The 21410-nt window shown below is 33.5% G+C and overlaps 1 protein-coding gene across 2 annotated transcripts in view; it reads left to right on the top strand.

Annotated features, from left to right (window-relative positions):
* The first annotated feature begins 163 nt into the window (after positions 1–163).
* The window catches only part of LOC123711557 (E3 ubiquitin-protein ligase MIB1), a 125165-nt gene continuing 103918 nt past the window's right edge, over positions 164–21410 (top strand). The window contains exons 1-11 of one of the 2 annotated variants that reach the window (XM_045664143.1): positions 205–245; positions 372–499; positions 577–772; positions 881–1077; positions 1500–1667; positions 1896–2003; positions 2398–2583; positions 3052–3198; positions 4167–4311; positions 4702–4871; positions 5340–5609. In XM_045664143.1, coding sequence (XP_045520099.1) covers positions 389–499; positions 577–772; positions 881–1077; positions 1500–1667; positions 1896–2003; positions 2398–2583; positions 3052–3198; positions 4167–4311; positions 4702–4871; positions 5340–5609 — 1698 coding nt within the window. In that variant the 5' untranslated portion in view covers positions 205–245; positions 372–388. Of the gene's footprint in view, positions 500–576; positions 773–880; positions 1078–1499; positions 1668–1895; positions 2004–2397; positions 2584–3051; positions 3199–4166; positions 4312–4701; positions 4872–5339; positions 5610–21410 lie in introns of both variants that reach the window. The other variant, XM_045664142.1, reaches the window with a different exon arrangement.

Genomic DNA, 21410 nt, shown 5'->3' with positions numbered 1-21410 from the left:
CGTTTTTTTGACATACAACAGATAATACAACTTAAGTAATCAAGCATAAGAATGCTTTTTTCTTATAGACGTACACTTATTAAGTACTCTGTGGAGATGCGATGCCAATTGTTATAATGACTTTAGGTAAATCGTCATCTTTATTTACTTTTTACAACAAATTACCAAAATAACATTCTTAATTCCCACTGTGCCTTTCGTTTCTCATAACTAATTTTTAAATAATAGTAATATAAATATTTCTGGTACAGTAATTGACTATTTTAAATACCCACGTTCACACGTTTTAGAAACGAATAACAATTTTAAGTAAAACATTTACAAAAGCATAAGTAAATAAAAGTAGTTTTAAGAAAGTATTTATCTTTGAGGGAAAATACAATAACAAATGGAATCGAATGCTTCTGAGACTTCAACTTCTAATAGAGCGACAAGATTTATGATGGAAGCTGTAGGGACGCGTGTAATAAGAGGCCCTGATTGGAAATGGGGCAAGCAGGTATGAATCAGAACCACTGACCTTTTTTTATTCAAATACCTGTACTATGTTTGAATTAATATGGTATCTAATTTTAGGATGGTGGGGAAGGCCACGTAGGTTCTGTACGAAATTTTGAGTCTCCAGAAGAAGTTGTTGTGGTGTGGGATAATGGAACTGTAGCTAATTATCGGTGCTCAGGTGCATATGACCTACGAATCCTTGATAGTGCTCCTACTGGTGTCAAACATGATGGTACTATGTGTGATACTTGCCGCCAACAACCAATCTTTGGTAAATAGTTTGTATTGTAAAATTTTAACTTTCTGTCGATTTTGCATTTTCATAAATAAGCCTTACCTTAGGTTACACCATTTTATAAAATATAAATTATTATTATAGGTATTCGCTGGAAGTGTGCTGAGTGTGTTAATTATGATTTATGTTCAATTTGTTATCATGGAGATAAACACAATCTCAGACATCGATTCTATCGGATAAGTGCACCAGGAGCAGAGAGATGTCTAGTTGAACCTAGAAGGAAGAGCAAAAAACAAGTAGTCCGTGGGATTGTCCCTGGAGCAAGGGTTGTGAGAGGGGTTTGTATTATATCAATTTTGGTATACATAATTTCCAAATGAGTCAATAGCTGAATACTGAATATTTTGCTGCTATTATAATATTCAAATGAATTTTAATAAAAATAATTGCTAATATTTGGCCAAAATCACCTAGAAAATTTGGTATTTGGTTGATAGCATCCATAGTTTCCTCTTTTGTAGAAAATTTATAAAGTTTCTGAACTTATATTTTTTTTTATAAAGTTAACTTTATATTAGGTAGTTGGAACAAGTATAGAGAATTATAATTAATAAGATATAGTACTTCCTTTAAATATTGTATTGTTCATTGAAGGTCTTTTTGGAAAATTAGCAACTCAGTCAATAGTGCCAATTTAAATACTATTTATTTTAGAAACTACTTGCTCTAGCTTCTTATTAAAACAAAAATATATTCATAGGTTGACTGGCAGTGGGAAGACCAAGATGGTGGGAATGGGCGGAGGGGTAAAGTCAATGAAATACAGGATTGGTCTGCAGCCAGTCCTCGTTCAGCAGCCTATGTAGTTTGGGATAATGGAACTAAAAATCTTTATAGAGTTGGATTTCAGGGTGTTGCAGATTTGAAAGTGAGTGTGTGAATATATGTGTATTGTATATTTTAATAAAAAATAATTAATTTTGTGAGATATGTATTTACTTATTTTATAGTTTAGTTCTTTTGTGTCTAAATATTTACATGTGTAGTGAACATTTGCTATTATTATCATTGAATATATTTCTAATTGAAAATGTTATTTTAAGGAATTGCTGTTAGTCTACAAAATGAGATTACAACAGATTTTGTTAAATTTCAGGTTGTGAATGATGCAAAAGGTCAACATGTGTATAAGGAACATCTCCCACTATTGGGAGAGGTTAGACCTGGTACCACTGGTCCTCATGCACTTCAAATGGGTGATCAGGTAAGATTTGTTATTGTAATTTGCAGCATAATTATTATGTAAAAGTTGTATCTTAGGGTTTATTATTTAATAAAAAGTCTGTGAGTTTAGTTACTTCTGATTTTTGTTCCCAAGCTATTAATGTATTTACTATTTAATACATTTTTATTAATTATAATAGTATTTAATTTGGTCAAGACAGATGTATATAAAAATTTAAGCTTTTATGGATGTGAAAATTTTCTGAATTGAATTGAAACTTTATATACTTGTATTACATAGGTTGAGAGCATTTAACATTTTGTTTTTAATAATTCATGTATGTGTATGAACAGTTCTGTATTACACTCTATACCATATCTATCTATCTTTTGTCTAATAGTATTTTAATCTAAAATAAAATATATATTTTAAGGTCACAATAAATTTGGATTTGGAGATTGTAAGATCCCTCCAAGTTGGTCATGGTGGCTGGATAGATGCCATGTTGGAGAGTCTTAATACTACAGGAACTGTTGTATGCATTGATGAAGACCGTGACATAGTTGTTGCTTATCCAAGTGGGAACCGATGGACCTTCAATATTGCTGTCTTGACCAAGGTATGGTTAAAATCCAATAGATTTGTCATTTCCAAAAATTTATGTTTACAAAATTAGAAATTGAAAGAAACATATCCCAAAAAATTAAGAAAATCTAGTAAGCAATTAATAGAAAAAAGTATCATGTTTGAAACATGCGAGCTTCCATCTAAATCGATGCCAAACAAGTGTTAAATGCACGTACAGATAATAAAATATATGAGTGCAGAGATAGGGTTCTAACATACTTTAATAAAAGTCCATAGCAACTTAGCCAACACTGTCAATGGTGTAACTTGGTTCATTGTGTATTTAATTTCATCTCTTAAATAAAATGGTTACAGCTTGTTACAATGTATGTAAAATATATAACTTGGCTAATAAAAAGTGTAGCGGAGACTCCCCACTTTTGGTCTGTTCTAAGAAGCAAATCATATTTTGACCTACACTACGTTTGATATATGAAACAATGATATTTTGTTTATGTAGGTGAGCAGTGGAAGTGGAAGTGGCACCGCAAGTCCCTCTAGTGGGAATACATTTGCGGTGGGTGATATTGTGCAGATATGCTCTGATAAGGAGAGAGTTAAGGCTTTGCAGCGAGGTCATGGCGAATGGGCTGAGACTATGGACTTTGTGAGTATCTCTCTATAAGTAAAAGTTCTTGAAAAACAATGAAATATGCTAGGAATAGAAATTCTTTTTAGTAAAAGCGGTTTATAGTGACTTCGGTTTCTATCGAAAATGTTGGGTTAGTGGCTTCAGGGTGCGACTTTCATGCCTGATGCACCGATGGACTTTGTGTCTATGTGTGCGTTAAACATTCGCTCGAACGGTGAAGGAAAACATCGTGAGGAAATCGCCTTAGACACAAAAATACGACGGCATGTATTTGACACACACTTGGTCTGGTCACATACTTGTCTATTAAATTTACAAGTGATCATGAAACGGATACAGAATTCTGAGGACCAGATCTAAAAAGGTTGTAGCGCCATTGCTTTTCTTTCTATCGAAAATGTATTATAAAATTTCATATAAATATCTGATCTACATTATCATATTCCTAATTTAAAGAAAACACTTTTTTAACGGATTGAAGCTTTTATTATTATAAACTTATAATTATTTTACATAAATAAAATAAATACAGATAATATAACTTTATCTACATCTGTGATACTTTTTCACATTCAACACCTTTTGTCTTCAGTCACCGTGACCACGCACGCTGTAAAGCACGCGAAACGTCGGAAAAATTTAAATTTAATAAAATTATTTTTTTATTTAATAAAAGTTTATAATACATAGCTTCAATCCGGTAACAAAGTGTTTGCTTTAAATGTGTAAAAGCTATGTTAACAAAAGACAATACTATATCCTAATGTTAGTCATAATATATCCGAATTCAAATACATAATTATCAGTAGAGGTATAACATGTTAAAAATATCTTATTGCATAAAATGCGATTAATTTTTTAATTTTACAACAATTTTAAATAATAGAAGTGCCTTAGGGTAGAAATACATTTATTACTTTAATGGGTACAATTCTAGTTTTACTTTAATTTGTGATACCCGGACTAACATAATACATTTATAGACCCTAGGTAAAGTGGGAAGAGTCCAGCAGATCTATCATGACAATGACCTTAAAGTGGAAGTTTGCAATATGACGTGGACATACAATCCCAGTGCTGTTACCAAAATTGCATCTGCAAATGGCGGTCTGTCTGACGTCTCTCCTGGTAAGATTTTTTTATTTGGTTTGTTATTGCCACCTATTTCTTAAGTAGGGCGGGTACTTTTTTTTTCTTAAGTATGGTGGGTACTTTTTTTTTCTTAAGTATGGTGGGTACTGTTTTTTCTTAAGTATGATGGTATTCCCTTCTTGGTGGGTATTTAACACGAACATATATTTTATAAAAAGAAGTAGCAATCCTATGAGATAAGATCTTTCAACAGGGCCTAAGGGTTTTACAGTATTGTAACACTTATTAATATTATTACGATGGTTAAGAATATTGTAAATACTCTATATTATTTAACACAAATATATTTATATTACAATATAATTTATACCATATAATAAATACTTATCTACATAAACTATACAATATACTTAATCTCCATTGCAGGTGTGCGTCTGTCGATGATGCTTAAACGTCTTTTTGAGTGTCATGGCAGTGCTAATGAAGAACTGGTGAAGGCGGCCGCAAATGGAGATGCTGCTCGCTGTGCTGATATTCTTGGTGGTGCTGATGATGCTGATGTTAATGGGGTTTCAGCGGGACATACTGCCTTACAGGTATATTGTTTATTTATTTATAGTGATTTTCACCTATAGTTTTACCATTAAATTGACAGATTATTATTATTGCAAAGTATTTTTAATAATTTTGTATTATGTTTAAAAAGTTATTTTAGTCTTGACAAATTATACCAAGAGTGGAATTTTCTAATATAATTCAGTTCGAGTACTGGCTGTGTGCCAATGCAAATTAAGTCTATGTGAAAATTTAACACTCGCTCGTATAGTGATGGAAAACATCGTGGGGAAACCGACATGCCATAGGCCGTAAAAGTCGACGGCGTGTGTCAGGCACAGAAAGCTACAACTAGACTGTAAGAAAAAACAAGTAATTACGAAACAGATACAGAAATATGACACGCTTTTTCCAGAATAATATTTATCAATCACAAAAAATTCCTCTGTATAATATAAGTGTAGACCCAAGACAGCATTTTATTTGAATTCAAACCATTTTGTATGCAGGCAGCAGCTCAGAACGGTCACGTGGAAGTGATCAAAAAACTAATCGAAGCTGGAGCTGATGCGGATGCTGAAGATCGGGATGGTGATAGGGCAGCTCACCATGCCGCTTTTGGGGATGAACCGGCCGCCTTGCGAGCCTTAGCCGCTGCTGGGGCTGATCTGAACGCGCGGAACCGAAGTGGGCAGACCCCATTACATATGGCAGTAAATAGGGGTCATCTTGGAGTGGTCAGGACTTTATTACAGCTAGGCGTACATCCGAGCTTGCAGGTATGTTTGTATTCCGTCTCTAGTTTAATTTATTAGTCGTGAAACGGGTTTCTATATACTCTAGGTTTGAACTTTTAGTTTCTTATAGATCGTTTTTATATTTTGTACTTTAAAAATATAGACCAGTCAATACCATGCAAGTATAATAAAGTATTGACACAAAAATACTGGTAATTTTTTTTACCGTAAATTACGTTTCTCAACAATATATATATTAGGTTAGGTTAGTAATAATTTCTGAATTCTACTGCGAACAACTGATGAGATTAAAGCAAGAAGAGAAAGCGGCCGGAATTAATCAACGAAGGGGTGTGGCTTTTCATCATGATAACGCTAGACCTCACACATCTTTAGCCACTCAGCAAAAATTAAGAGATCTCGGCTGGGAGGTGTTAATGCATCCGCCGTATAGTCCTTGCGAATTCTTTAGGCAATGTCAGGTTAACATCACGAGAGGACTGCCAAAATCAATTGTCGCGGTATTTTGATCAGAAGCCCCAAATTTTCTATAGAAATGGGATCATGTCCCTACCTACAAGATACTTTCGTTAAATGTAAATAAACTATATTAAAAAATGCGAAGAAACTGTTTCCCCAACCTATAAGATATCAACTGAACCTCACAATATTTAAAGCTTTCACTGATAGAATCGTAAGTGAGCTTTTTTCTAACACAGCCTTATATATATTATCTGCCATATTGTCTATCAATAGGTTCCATTCATCCATCCATCCATAGGTTCTTATGTTGTTTAAGTTTGAAATTTGCTCAACGCTGTTCGGTTTATCGGCAAAAGATTAATTTAAATACTGTTTAAAAATTATAATTATATATATGTACGATATTTCTTACTTGTCTTATAAAAGCCGAAATGGTGTCCATGTGGGGCTTTGTTCGCGGCTTTCCTCAGCGTATAATACCAGCTTGATCGGTCTTGACTTCAGTACAGGTCATTCCAGCTTATTTCGCCACTGCATGAATGCTTCGTAAACGTTTTGTTTTGGGCCACGTTTCCTTTTGCCTTTCAGATTTCAGTCGAGAGCTTGCTCGGCAATATGAGTTGACTCCCCCTGGAGTAGGTGGCTTACATATAAATAAAATGTAAATAATTTGCGAATATTTAAAATACTTATAATTTTTTTTCAATATTGAATTCGATTGTCTATTGTCATTTGATTCATGAATTTCATTTTACGTAATAATTGTTTGAGATTAAAAATAGATGCGATATTAGGCTGTGTGGTTGTCAGTAAAATGTTGTTTTTGATCTTAAATACTATTTCTAGGACTATGGGACTGTCTGGGATGTGAATCTCAGCCTTGAATTCTTGAAAGAGTAATTTTAAACAAGGTATTTGTTTTGCTTCAAACATTAGACTTCGACTTCCTTTGATTAGCAGCTAAATTATAATAATATATGAATGATACAGGAATATCGTTAAAATAGATCACTCTGATAATATTACTATGATAAAATGTGTGTGCACTAGTGTACACACGTAAGAAGTGAAACTCCTTTATTACCTTTTTTTTAAATAATAACTTTTTATATTTTTATCTAAGGAAAGACATAGTGATTAGGTACAGGTGACATCGAAAAACAATCAATGGACATAAAACTGCTGTACGGCATTGAGCAATCAATCGCCAATTTTCCCCTAAAATTCTCATAAAATACAACTGAACTAGAATCCATAGTTCATTATCGTATGAATGCGTTATTAGATGTTAGAAAACTAAACGGAGTTTATAAATAGAAATTTGAATTGAATTTTATTTTCTACGAAACATCATTCGTAGAAAATATGTGGCTTTCTTTATAGGAAAACTCTTGAGTTGAAGTTCCTTCCTAAAACGCATTTTCGATATGTCAACCATTATCATTACTCGATTATTTCTGTTAAGTTCCAAATTCTAAAATCGTTCTGACGTCTCGTGTGATATTAAAGTGTCAATAAAGTATAATAATAATTATCCAGTGGCGTTACAACGGCATATGAGCGTTGGCCTCAGATTGTATCCCATTCTTAGATAAAAGGCTGCTTGCTTCTTGTTTAAACGGGTACATGTCGTCACATGAGTTTGAGGCATGCCTTTTTCCTCGCCATATTTATCTTCATCGTAGTAGTATTTCATTAAGCACATTGACATAAAGTTCCAGCCACAGGGCGTAGTTGTAACGCACCACCAGGGTTGAGAGTCGCTCGCTAAATCCATTACCACTTAGGAAAAGATAAAATTTACGAAGAAGAACATATGAAGAATGATACGCTATGAATTAAGTATGCGTGTATACTCATAGACGCACACGCACCCTTAACAACATTAGGATAACGATAACGTTAATATCCGGCTATTTTAATAATTCTCGTAAAATACGTGGAAGTGTTTTTGTCGAACACCCGAGCGATCCCAATTTTGCCTAATAAATTAATCGGCTTTTTAGGAAAATATAATTAAACCATACCAGCCTTTATTATATCTGAGATTTCAAGTAAAATATTCTTGGAACTGTGTTTTTAACGATTATTCTTCGAAGCGTTTTTGTTTTAAAGCATATCTTACAAGGAATTATTTCTTCTCGGGTTTATTATATTTGAAAAGTTAAGTTAGATGTACGGCCCAATCTATATCTATTTTTTTTTTATTTTCTATGGCATGTTTTCTGTACACAAGTCTACCACACGTTGAAATTATATCTATTATATGTGGAAGAAGACACAACCTAACATTTCTATTGCGTCATTTTAATCATTGACAAAAAAAAACTTATTTCATATGACGTCTCAAAAATTATTACCGTCGAACTAAGTGCTGTAACAGTGTTGTCTACATTAAAAAAAGCTTATATTACGACCACATATACCACGACGGTTCCCTTTCAGCACAGACTCTAGTAGTTTGAATATCGGTACCCCAACATTATGATAGATTTAAAATCGTTCATAACAAGAACGATTTTAAATTCATGAGTATTCATAGCTAGATCCTATGCTCTTTCACGGGACATATTTTGAAGTATCATCTTATAACTCCCTTCTTCTTGGTGAATCCTATAGCGACTCCGCAGTAAGGGTTCTCCTGTCTCTACCCGCTTAGGTCTCTTAGACTCTTTCACTATCATTCTTTAAATCTCTCTCGTATAAGCATTTCTCTTTTGTTCCTTAAGTGTTTGCGTGGAGTAGGTAGCATACATCTGTCAATCGAAATAAATAACCATACGATTAACAAATACATATAGTATACGATTTTTTATTATTGTTTTTATTTCGAAGGCCAAGACACATTTTGGATCACAGAGCCAGCGGAGTTAGTGTGATTCCTGCTCAAAATGGTTCAATGTTAGCTTTATTTCAAAAATTAGATAAAAACATCCTCCATATATTTTCTAAATATATTTGCTGCTATTCATTAAACAACTCCGCATTACCCTAGTTACAAAGACCGTTCGTTATAACCAACGATCATTTCAAGTGTTATTTATTAATTAAATCCGGAAGCAATGCGAGTACACTTACGCCAACGGCTTAAGATAATACAGGGAGACTGGATGTAGTCACATGACACAGCAATTTATCACGACAAACTTTGAAAGCGCTAGAAGCAACCCACTCCAGTAATAAACTTACGATGCAGCCATTTCAAAGCAAGCCACCGTCATATCTGCTGTGTGTGTAGTTTTCAATTGCTAGCAATCACATTTGGGTAATAGGAAAACTTAAAAGATATTTCTATATCCGGGAATAACTTTGTATAACTCGTATTTATGTTGTGCCGATTCAATGAGCACCGTTCGTAAACAAAGTTGCTTAAGTGCTGAGTTTGCGTTTTACATTATTGTTTTCTGTTTAAGATTTTAATATACTTGTTTGAAAATAAACTGTTATTAATTATTTCGTGATAATTTAATGATATAACATTCAATAGATATTTGATTAGTATAATTTACAAAGAACAATTTATTTTACTAGAATTTACTATTATTATTTATACAAATTCTATAAATTGCTTTGAATTTTTCACTCCTTTTAAGTTATTGATGTAATAAATAATCATACATTTGCTCTTAGTTTGATATAAACATGTTTTATTAACGTCTAATTTATTAAGTAACGTCTATATGAATAGTATGGTTATAGAAGAATATACGTTAGTAATAAATGTAGAGCGCTCAGACATGCGGTCGCCGTAATTGCCAAACTTTGTGTTGTCCCTGGCCTCTCAAAGTTCCTGACTTGTCACATAGCATTATCATTTACATGGTGATATTACTTATTATACTTACTAGCTACTTAAGGCAATATAAATAATAAAAATACTTGCTTCATAACAATTAGTCGAAAACATTTCGATAAACGAAAGTCCCTGACAAAGTCCTTTTAAATTGAATACCTCAGCCGTGCGCAGAAATTATCTCCCAAATCTTTGTTTAATGAAATAACTATCCGAGCTAGCGCCATATTGAAGAGCAATTGGGCGTAAAGCTATTTAAATCTGAATAGGGCATTGTGGAGGCGCGTCACCTTGATTCAGCGACGGCGTCCTTAATAAAGTTAGAGAGCCGGGAGTCTTTGGACTATTAGCTCGGCTAATAGGGCCTCAGGCTCACTGGTTAGTAAATAATTTGCAGCAAATAAAGGATTATTATTCGCAAAGAAAAGCGTAAAAGCGTTGACAGTTAATACATTGAGTTAGAACGAAAAACACTGTCAGCAGTGAAAGACGTTTGTTACGTAAATATCGACGTGTGTTGTGAATTGAACAGAATACCCGATGAGGGGAGGCGTATGTCCCATTTCTGATGCATAAATTGGCAAATTTGGTTTGAGTAGCTAGTGCTAGCTGGAATATGATTATACTTGTTACAAAGGGTATATAGTTTAAATCCTATATAATAAGAATAATAGCTTGGCTCCTAATAACGCCATGAGAGAATAGGTGTTCCGCAATTCAATCAGTTTTCGTCTTTAGCAATAAAGTAACGTACGCAGGTCCACCACAAAAAGTATATTCGCTTCCATGGCTGGTTATGTGGCGATTTATATTCTACGCCCACTCGCTGCCTGAGAAATCTCATGTTGGAGGTGCTCTTTCAATTTGAATCGGAACACTCGGATCGGGGAATAATGTATTTCGGTATCGACCCCTCCGTTACGCAGGAATCCTGTTTATCGCCGTTCTCATATATTCGGGCGTCGTCGCGCCTTTATTTTTTTCATTACGAACTGTGTCACAATGTTTATCCGCCGCCTGCTATTAGCAGGACTTTGCTTGATCGAAGCGCTTTTTTTTTGGTTTGTTTAACATTAGAAAATTTTAAATATTTTTTTAGGACTATTAGATTTGTTCGTTAAATGATAACAAACTTATCTGGTATATATACAGTCATGGGATGGGTAAATATTTAGTAATACACGAAAGCCGTAGCCCGGACCCACTACGCCGCGTCTACGAGATTACTCAGAAATGTTTTGATTATTACAGCTCTAAACAACATTTATTGTTATTTAAGAGGATTAAAACATTAACCTTTTATTAGTTTTAAATCATAACAATATACAGAATACAAATGCCTTCATAGTTGGGTTGCGGTACTAACAATAAGTATGATCGTTGCCACCTCCCCGTAACCGCATTACCTAGCTATTTGTTTGTAGTGTTAGTTTTGATAGTTTCATAACACAACCTAAGTCATCTATCTAGTATTCAAGATGCGATTCGGCCGTCCTCTGAGCCCTTAACCCGTTTCTACTAGAGGGCTGTTTACGTCGTTTTGCTTGATAATCTGCTATTGTTTCGTTGGTGCGTAGCGTCCTCGCACGAATTATACGAGTTATCTTTTGAGAACGTGCGCCGCGTACGGGTATGTAATGAATAAATAATTCAAGTCTCGCTTGCATGAACATGATAGACTTATCGCGATGCTTTATAAGGAATATCGAGAAACAATTTCATTGTCAGCGTAAATTGATTTCTGGTGAATTATACGCCGTCGATAAATTATTGCTTTGTGAGTCGTTCATACGATTCATGAAGCCATTTCATTTGCGTTTATATGCCTATTTTTATTCTCCTTGTGGCTAGAGAAATCTCTATACGATATATTCAATTTGAATCGTAACGACCGAATTGGGGAATAATTTATTTTGGACGCGACCTTTTGTGGAGCGGCTCTGTATTCTGAACGTTTTTGGGTCGTTTATTTCCGTTGTTTTTATTTGCCATACCCGTTTAAGAGTATAGCAGATTGGTCATAAAACGCAGACACCTTCGCTCTTTGAGAGATGACGTCTTCGAGGCTGAATGATAGGACGCGATATTATGAAGATTAAATTAAGAGCCTTATATTGCAATTTATTTGCTACTTTCATATTCCTCTCGAGTCTCCTATTCATATTAATATCACGTATCTTTACACACATCTAGGTGCGTGACGTAATAATGAAAGGCTTATCACATTTATAAACCCTGTATTTATAATCTTGAATGTCTTTTGTCATTCTACTATAGTGTTACAATAGACAAAACTTTGAATTAGATAATACAATTGTTTGCCATCTATGTGTAATCTAATGTCAATGAATACTTATTTAAGATATACAGATAATAATGTAAACGTTTAATAAATTTCAGCAGGTATTCATAAAAATATATTTCGTCTATGAAACCAATGAAAGTGATTATATCATCTAAGCTTCTAAAGCGTTGGAGACTTACATAGACTAACAAGCTGTCCCAGCGAACTTCGTTCTCCTTGCTGTGATTTTACTTAGCCTACCTTTTTAGTACATACCAACATGGAACACTTTGCTATGCTACCCCAGAGACTGTTCGGGTTTCCGGAATGAAAACTTAGGTTTTTCGGTGAATTTTTCTCTAAATAAACCTCAGATTTCAAGTCATAAGTTGTTAATTCACAAATAAAAAACAGGGGTTCATCGTAGAGGGGTGAAAATTAAGTGTTGTGTGTATTTTTGTATGCTGTATTATAAAAAATAAAATAATAAATTTAGGGGACCATCCGTAACATATAGGGGGAAGAAAAATAGACGTCCGATTCGCAAACCTAATATATGCACACAAAATTTCACGAAAATCGGTCGAGCCATTTCGGAAGAGTTTAATTACAAACATCGTGACACGAGAATTTTATATGGCAGATATTACTTTTTCCACAGATATGATCCCATAAATGAAGTGGATTTACAGATTATTGTGTATGAGGTTCTCTTAACTGTATAGAAGGTTGCCGCGATGCTGACGTTGCATTTAAAGGAGGATCGTGACCGTCTCAGCATTACTGGGCTCTGCTTCAGATTTGTTCCCCGTCTCGTCTCAAGCGTCTTATTGAAATCTAATTTTCACTAAACCATATAACTTAGGTCTTAATCTCTAAAATTACTGTTACGTAGAGATTTGTTAAGGATTTTTTGTGCATGAGTTTAGGTGAGATTTTTTTTATTATAACATCTTGTAATATTAAATATTCTTATTATATGACAATTGGAATATGCTGAAATAATTTTTAACTGGCTAACCTGGCAAACGTCGTTTTACCATGTATACCATTTCCAGAAAACATTTTTTAGTTCAATAAAAATAACATATCTACTATTATAAAAATAGGGGTTGATCGTAGAGGGGTGACAATTACGAGTTATATTTTTGTATGCTGTCTCATAAAAAAATATAAACAAAAAACAATTGATATTTGTTTGACTCAGACTTACTGAATATGCATTAAAAATTCATAAGCATCGGTCGAGCCGTTTCGGAGGAGTATGGGAACGAAGATGTGACACGAGAATTATATATATATAGATTAAAATAATAAAAATATTTCGTCAATAACACTGTGATATTGCGAAATAAGTTGGCGATTCTCTTTATACTGCTAGTTTACTTATCCTTATATATTAATTTGATTATTCTATATATTAACGTTTTATTTCACTAAACAAAATATTAATTTAGTCTTGCAAATTTCTACACGGTCCCGGTTTAGACATTAATTTAAAAAATCAGTAAATTTCTATGTTTCTCAGGAATTTGCACTTTAATAGTGAAAGAGTATTTGAAATAGGTTCACAAGCATTTAACCTTTTCTTTTTACAATATACAAATATTTCTGTTTACAATATGTATATTTTGTTATTTCATACTAAGTTTAATAATACATTGAGGAAGGAAACGCTCTATACTTTAAATACGTTGCCATTACGGGACGCAACGTTTTTATGAAACCGGATTTTTCTTGTTTTTTATCCCTTACCCTTTTAAGAAATATCGACCTTTTCTCTAAGGCTATTGGGACGCGCCCGGATAATTTATCTATAAGTAGGGCCTAAAAACGGTTACGTACGCTCCAACAATTTTAATATTATTATGTATCTATGTTGCTTTATGTGGAATAATTTAATTTGCTAGAGACTGTCTTTGTCGATATTCGAGGTCTTTGACAAAGATTTACCAATATCAGTTCGCACTACACACGCTGTATCAACTTTAAACTATGTGCATCCATCGTACAATTCCTCGTACTAGATTTCTTCATGATTGGCCAAGAGGCGCATACCTTTTCATACTAACCAGGGATGCAAAAGTAGGGCAGTTATCATAGTAATTGATTTATAATGTTTGAAAGAAAACACTTTTTTGCCGGATTGAGGCGGATTGTTTGTGCGAAAATAGAGGACACCGTGAGTAATTTCTGCAAAAACCCGTCATCTTTTAGTCAATACCAACTCCGGGGAAATAATTACAGATAACACAACTTTCGCTACAGCTGTGATACTTTTGACATTCAACACTTTTTGTCTTCAGTCACCGTGACCACGCACGCTGTAAAGCACGCGAAAAGTCGGAAAAATTTAAAATTATGTAAAATAATTATTAGTTTATAATAATACATAGCTTCAATCCGGTAAAAAAGTGTTTTCTTTCAATGTGTAAAAGCTATGTTAACAAAAGACAATACTATGTATAATATTTACAAAGCATGCAATTAAATTACTTCCCAAAATACAAGAGAAAAACACATCAAAGATTCTATGAGGTCTTAAAAACACGATTGAAGATGCTGTGTAATTAATTTCTGCTACCGTAAAAGTTCAGTAAATTGTGCGTACATTTGCCTAAATTTGTTGCGGTTACAACGCTGTCTTGAGACATACGCTACAGCCTGATTTATAATGTTTGCGCATTTAGCAGAATTAATGGCTTTATTAATCCTCCCGTCTTAGAATTCAACATGCGGTCTAATAAAATCCTGTTCGTATTTCTCTTGATGTAATTATCTTTGATACTTGATGGTTCAAAAGTGTAATGACAATTGAAACTTATATAGTACCTACTAACCTGCAGCTTCGGCCTTGGTCAGTAGTCACACTGTCTATTGCTGTCAACCGTACAAAATTTATGAATAAAGCATAATGTTTATTTAATTAAATTGTAAATTAATGTATATAAAGAGTTTCTATCAAGTAGTAACGATTAAAGTCTCCAATTATTTCTCCTTAATTTTAATTCAACAATAAGAATTCATAACAGTCTCGTACGAATTAAGGATAACACAACGCGGCCGTAATTAAGTTTGTTATTTTACGTAAGTACTAAAAAGCGTGTTAAAATGTTGTGTCCTAATACACGTAAACGACCACGAAACGCGGTAATTTTAGACGTGATGATATAAATTTGAATAATAATACGTGATTAACGGTAGCCGGAGTTTCATTACGGGGCGTCATATTTCTTGTGTAACTAATATCGCGTGTGGCCCATTTCCCGGTCGGCTCGCAGGTGAAAAATTTGAGCTCCATCGCGCTGTGGTGCGAGCTTAGTGTTTTATCTCGGCTTAACGTTACGAGGATTTGTGGCTCGCTAAGTAAGGTTTTATGTCCCCGAAACGCCTGCAAGTTTGCTCCCCCGATAAATATGTATCTATGAAAAGGTACCTTTATCTAAATATACGCCTCTGAAACATGCAAAAACGTTACCGCCACAAAGTATTATGAACATTAAAGGATTTGCTTTCGGAAAGCACTGTCAGTGTACTGAACAAAGTTTCTTAAAAGCAATGGTGCCGGAATCGCCAGTCGTAAATAACGCGCAGTGCACGCCTGCTTCCTCTCTCCTTCGGAGCAAGCCTTCACAACTGTAGGTAACATTAATGTATATCAAAAGTTTCTCAACGTACCAAAAGTTTTGTTTCGGAATTCTATATGCACCAAGAAATTTTAGATTACACGAAATGCGTAAGACTGTTTTAGGTGTAGAGAGATCGATACTTATTGCATAATTTTACTGTACAATTGCAAAGGTAATATGTAAAGGTACATCTTATATATATGATTTATTATATAAATTTGAAGAAATTATCGGCACGTCGTAATTTAAGTTTCAGTCAATTTAGCTTTAAAGTTGCTAATCCCTGTACAGTTATAAGTTTTGTTTGAAAAATTACCTTTATACACGTTGCAATATTTTTCTGTTAGTTGTGAAATACAATAAAGAATATTAAAATTGGATGTGACAGCATAAAATACAGCGTGAAGGAATGGAATGGCGGTGGTGTGCTATTCAGTGTCGTGTGTCGTTGGCGGGTATAGCGTCGTGTTTGTTTACGCATATACTAAGCGGGAGCGATGGCGATCTTTGGGATACTGGTCCGTTCACGTTGGTCGGTTTTTACTAATCGTAAATACTACATTTACGATAACTTCACATTGTTACTACCAACATGCAAACAGTACCTGATATATTAAAAAAAAAAAAATTATGACCACCAATTTGGCAGGATCTTAAAGTATTTGATCACACATTTAAATGATAAATTACTAATTCTGTTGCGTATATTAATTATATTTATTACAACACATGTATTCCTCTCGATCGCGTCCGCTTTTGCGACGCTTGTTTACGTAATCAAGTACGTAGAACTAGGCGGTAACCATCGCCACAAGCAGCGAGCGTACGTACGGAATTCGAAATAGTCTAAGCTCTACGGTTACACTCACATCGTACAAATAATTTATGTTCCGTACCGTTTACCACTGTAAATGAAATACCTAACACGTACGATCGTAGTTTATTGTTTTCACGCGTTTGATGAAAAAACAGGAAAATTATCTTCACTTATTAATATAACTGCCGTCATTGTATCCAAGTAGCCAATTGCCTGAAAAGATTTATTTTCTATAATAAGATGTTAATGTAAATTACCATCATGGTAAGGTTAAGTAAGTGAGACAAATTAATATCAGTTCCGTTTAAGTTGAGTATAAATGATATATGAAAGAAAAAAAATAACAAATCAAAGCCTTCCAAAGATAACTAGCGGAAGTTTTGCGAAGTTTGTTTAGATCTGGGATTAAGGAGACATTGAAACGGAACAATCTGATTCATCGGTCGTTTGTCCTTGTACTGTTTCAGTCAGTGTTGGACACGAATCTTTATTGTTTGCTTCGTTAGGGCGCTACATGCTTGCAATATTTGAGAAAGTCATATATTTTTATTTATTTATTAGAATATATGTTTACATGTACAGCCAGCCATCGATATTTTTTATTTGCTTGCTTAAGTAAAGATATAAATAATTATATTATTATCCATATAAGAAAAGAGCACATTAGAAAAAAAATATATTAACATTATTTCAATATTCTTTATTTATTAGCCATTCGCCTATTATAACAAAATATATTTTATGTTTTTAATCCTTCTGTCATAGAATTCAACATAAGGTCTAATAACGTTATGTTAGTATTTTTGTTGATTTAATTGTCTTTGCTTAGTTATCTATTAAAAGTTAAAGATGCCAAAAAACACGCCAAAACACACGAGATCCATTCGAGGGAAGCTGCGGGTGGAAGCTAGTAGGTACCATATATTATAAGTTTCAATTGTGTCATAACTAATCTTGAGTTTGTACAGTCACACTATATCATCCCAACATCTACACAAAAATCTGTTAAATAAAAAGAATGTGTACGTATACCTACTAGTGTACACACGTAAGAAATTAAACTGCTTTATGATCTTATTTTTCGAAAAATCATCTACTATATGCAACTTTACAGAAATTAGTTAAATCAAGTTCAGATAAAGTTTAACAAAAGGCTTTTATTATCATAGACATGAATACAAATAATACAATTATTTCATTCTACCGTATTACTACTTATATTATTACAGAATTTCATTAATTGTAATATAATTATTACTATCATTGTTATCGTTATTATATATATTTTAGTTATTAATGGCTTTGAATCTCTTCGAATCAACCGTGGTAGGGATAAGAAAAAGATGGCGCGTAGCGGAAAAATGTGACGGTAATTTTTTTCCAACGCCGATAAAGAAGTTTCACTTCAAAAATACATACATTTGACTACTGTTTCGTTGATTCGAAAGTAATGGGTACGTAAATTTTAAACCAGTTAGCATACAGCAGTCAAATTATCATTGCATACTGTTAAAAACAATCACAAATTGTGGAAAATTCCTTTTAAAATAAAAAAAGTACCAAGAACAAAGCGGGAATAACAGTCGCTGTGTATTAAGAAAATTATCTCTAGTACCCTTAGTAACGGTTACGATTATCGTTATTGCTTCCGTAGGGGTTAAATATCTCGTATTGAACAAAATATAATGACTCCGCTGTTATCTGAAACAAAATTTTCGATCTTTATATTTGGGTATAAAATCACCGCAGGGTTTAAATGAATTTATCGTAGACATGGGTCCTATTAACTTTTACATGTACTCTAGCTATAGGCTTAACCTGTGCTCGTACTTAAAGACACCTGCGCCTCATATAGAGTTTGCAGCGTGTCTGAATTTATGTATGCTTTCAGAGCTTTTAACGTGTGCCACCTGACCTGTGGGGCCTTTTACTGGACAAATGTCCCTATGTAACGATTTATATACCTTGAGTATTTGCTTCAAGTGAACAATAACTAGTAGATGTCTTGCAAGTAGTGTTTCCCTTTTACCATATATGTGTACAATTTTGTATTATCAAATATATCGTGGATTAAACTCGTAAGTTTACTTGGTAGGTACAAAACTCAAACATAAAAAAGTTTGCAAAATTAGGTAAAAGAAAAGTATTTTATTTTATTGCAGTGAAATGCCAGCACGTTGCGTGTACTTAAGAACTTTTTTAATATCGGATGCCGTGACGACTATCCCTTCGATCAATGAGAACAGTATAAAATACTTTGATATTGCAATCTCTCATTGGAGGAATTTTATTTTCATTAATATTATATGGTTACTTTAATATTTGAAAAGACTTCTAATTCTTAAAGCTAGCCGTAAATGCTTAAGTTTTATACTTTTTCTGGCTATTGTTAATGATGCAAAGTTTTAGAGGGAAATATTTTATTTATCTAGTTAACCTATATATCTTATATCTTAGCTAAATCCACCACCATCGATCGGAACGTTAATGTTATATACATTATGCTAAAAATCTAAGGTTTATAGTATATTTTTGTCACGATTGGAAATTAAAGGGGCTTTACTATTATTATTATTATTGTTTAATGTTAACATAAATTGAATTTAATTTAACTAATTAATGTCGACTGTCCGTAACTGTAAAGGGTGATTTAAGGTAAAACTCTTTGTTGTACATATATATTTAGAACTTGCATACACTATGGTATTTTTACTGTAAATAAATAAATTGTGTAGGATATTCTAATTTTGTAATATCACAATACTAAGACATATACGAAAACAATTTTTCATCATTCGTTGTTAATTTTACCGATATTAGTGAAACTCGTTACCGACTGATTTTCAATCAATGATATTTTGTTATCATTTGGCTTGGCAAATATTATTCTGCAATGTATAATCCTTAAAAACGGATGAGAAACAGGAAATAATACAAAAGAATATGCAAACTTTTAAACATTCATATTATTGTAAACATATTGACGTTCAAACAAACACCATTTCTTTTAAAATTATTAACGTTTAAAGAATCAGTACTCTTAAAACAAGACTCGATTGTACATACGAAATCGTAATTGCAAACCACGATTGTAATTTCAACAAAATAATATTTTTAATATTTTGAATTTCGAATGTGAAATTATTGTTCTACTACTGCAGTCGTAGGCGGTGCGTAAAACAAGTGCCGCCGCGAAAACGATTGTGTGGCTATCACGCCCAGCCAGATTTACTGTACCGAGATAGGCTCTATTTTAGTACCGACCCGCAACACGGCTGTGCTGCAAACGTTTTTGCTATAAGCCATAATGCCTTTGTAAATTGTAGTGTTTCGTTCACCAGAATTAATATGAAATAAGCTCATTTTTATTATAGTTCAATTGTATATTTGAAATTTAGGCTGGTTATAAATCAATTATATTTTTTAATAATATAGATGTATTTATTCAAAATTAACCTGTCTATTTAAAGACATTCGTCTATATACATTATTTAATTAAATTATCAGTTAAATGGAACATGTTTACGACCTGTAAACATGTTTCTAATTAACTTATCATGTGTTATGAAGTTTGAATCGTAAACAGTTTTAATTTTAAACAACACTCGTGCTCACCGCGGTATTAACTTTAGCTCGCACTGCAAATATCCGACTTATCGGGCAACATTTATTATTAGCACGAGTTTGAGCGGGAAACTTGAGTTTACAGAGCGAGAAGTTCTTATAAGTATTCCCAGCTTGTTCCCTGGCGGGCCTGCTCGGCGTCAGCCGGGCTGCCACGAGGAACATCGTCCGAGACGCCACAAAAACTTCACCCTCGCTTTATTATACTACGATGCTAATTAAAATAGCTCCGAATAGATTACGGGCAGCTTCTGGCGGAGCGCTTAATGTGATGCTTTTACGACGTCACGCTTTATGCTCTCTCATTAGCGTCCGACTGTACGTCTTCCATGAATAGGTATATTCTTTGTCTACGAGCTTCTGGTAATATTGATGAAGAATGCAAATTAAAGCGTCTTAATTTTTTTGTCTGTGGTGGCTTTTGACGGTTCTCATCACTTTTTTATTAGATTCAAAGCAATCTTTTTACGATGACTCAATAGTGTTTCGTGAAATTCTTATTATAAATTAATACAATTATGTAATATTGTAAACGTGGCACATTATTTACAGATTAATGGTTTAACGGCATAAAATTAAATCAGATTTAAATGGAGATACAAACAATGGAATATTTAACGGCGCGTTAATTATATTTGTTTGTATGTTTAGTATTAAAATCGCCTTTGGTAGGAGTGCGACAATGGCGCTCGCCGCTCGTTAACCGAGCGAAAATTACCTATTGTTAATGTTTTAATTCATGTCCGCCCCTTCGCTTGTTTCATCCGTATGCGTTCATTTATCTGTAATACCACCATATAAAGGCTTCCTCTTTGATTCGAATACACTGTACTGTGATATACGCGTCCGTTATAAGACTATAATCCTTTGGATATATTGGCTTTATACTAAAATTTTTTGATAAAAAAACCCATCCTACTTTTGTTATCATATCTCGTGTGAATATATCAACAACACAAAACGTATTCATTTTTTTAATGTAAATTTCGAATACATACCTTATACTAACTGGCAATAAAATAGTAATTTGGTTCACGATAATATGTATTTAATTTGTTACTTTAAAGTATTGTGCACTTAGTTGTTCATATTATTGGTCTTCAAGTCCGATGTCGTGAAATGTAGAATATGCGCCATTTTGCGGTACTTAGCCTTTGTGCCTTACCAAAGTCGTCGGTTTGTTTATTTCAGAGCCCGCCTCGTAAACACTCGC

This window comes from Pieris brassicae, chromosome 7, assembly GCF_905147105.1.
Source record: "Pieris brassicae chromosome 7, ilPieBrab1.1, whole genome shotgun sequence".
In the NCBI taxonomy this organism is placed as follows: Eukaryota; Metazoa; Arthropoda; class Insecta; order Lepidoptera; family Pieridae; genus Pieris; species Pieris brassicae.
Note: the sequence above shows the minus strand (reverse complement) of the source record. Positions and strands in the feature narration are given on the sequence as shown.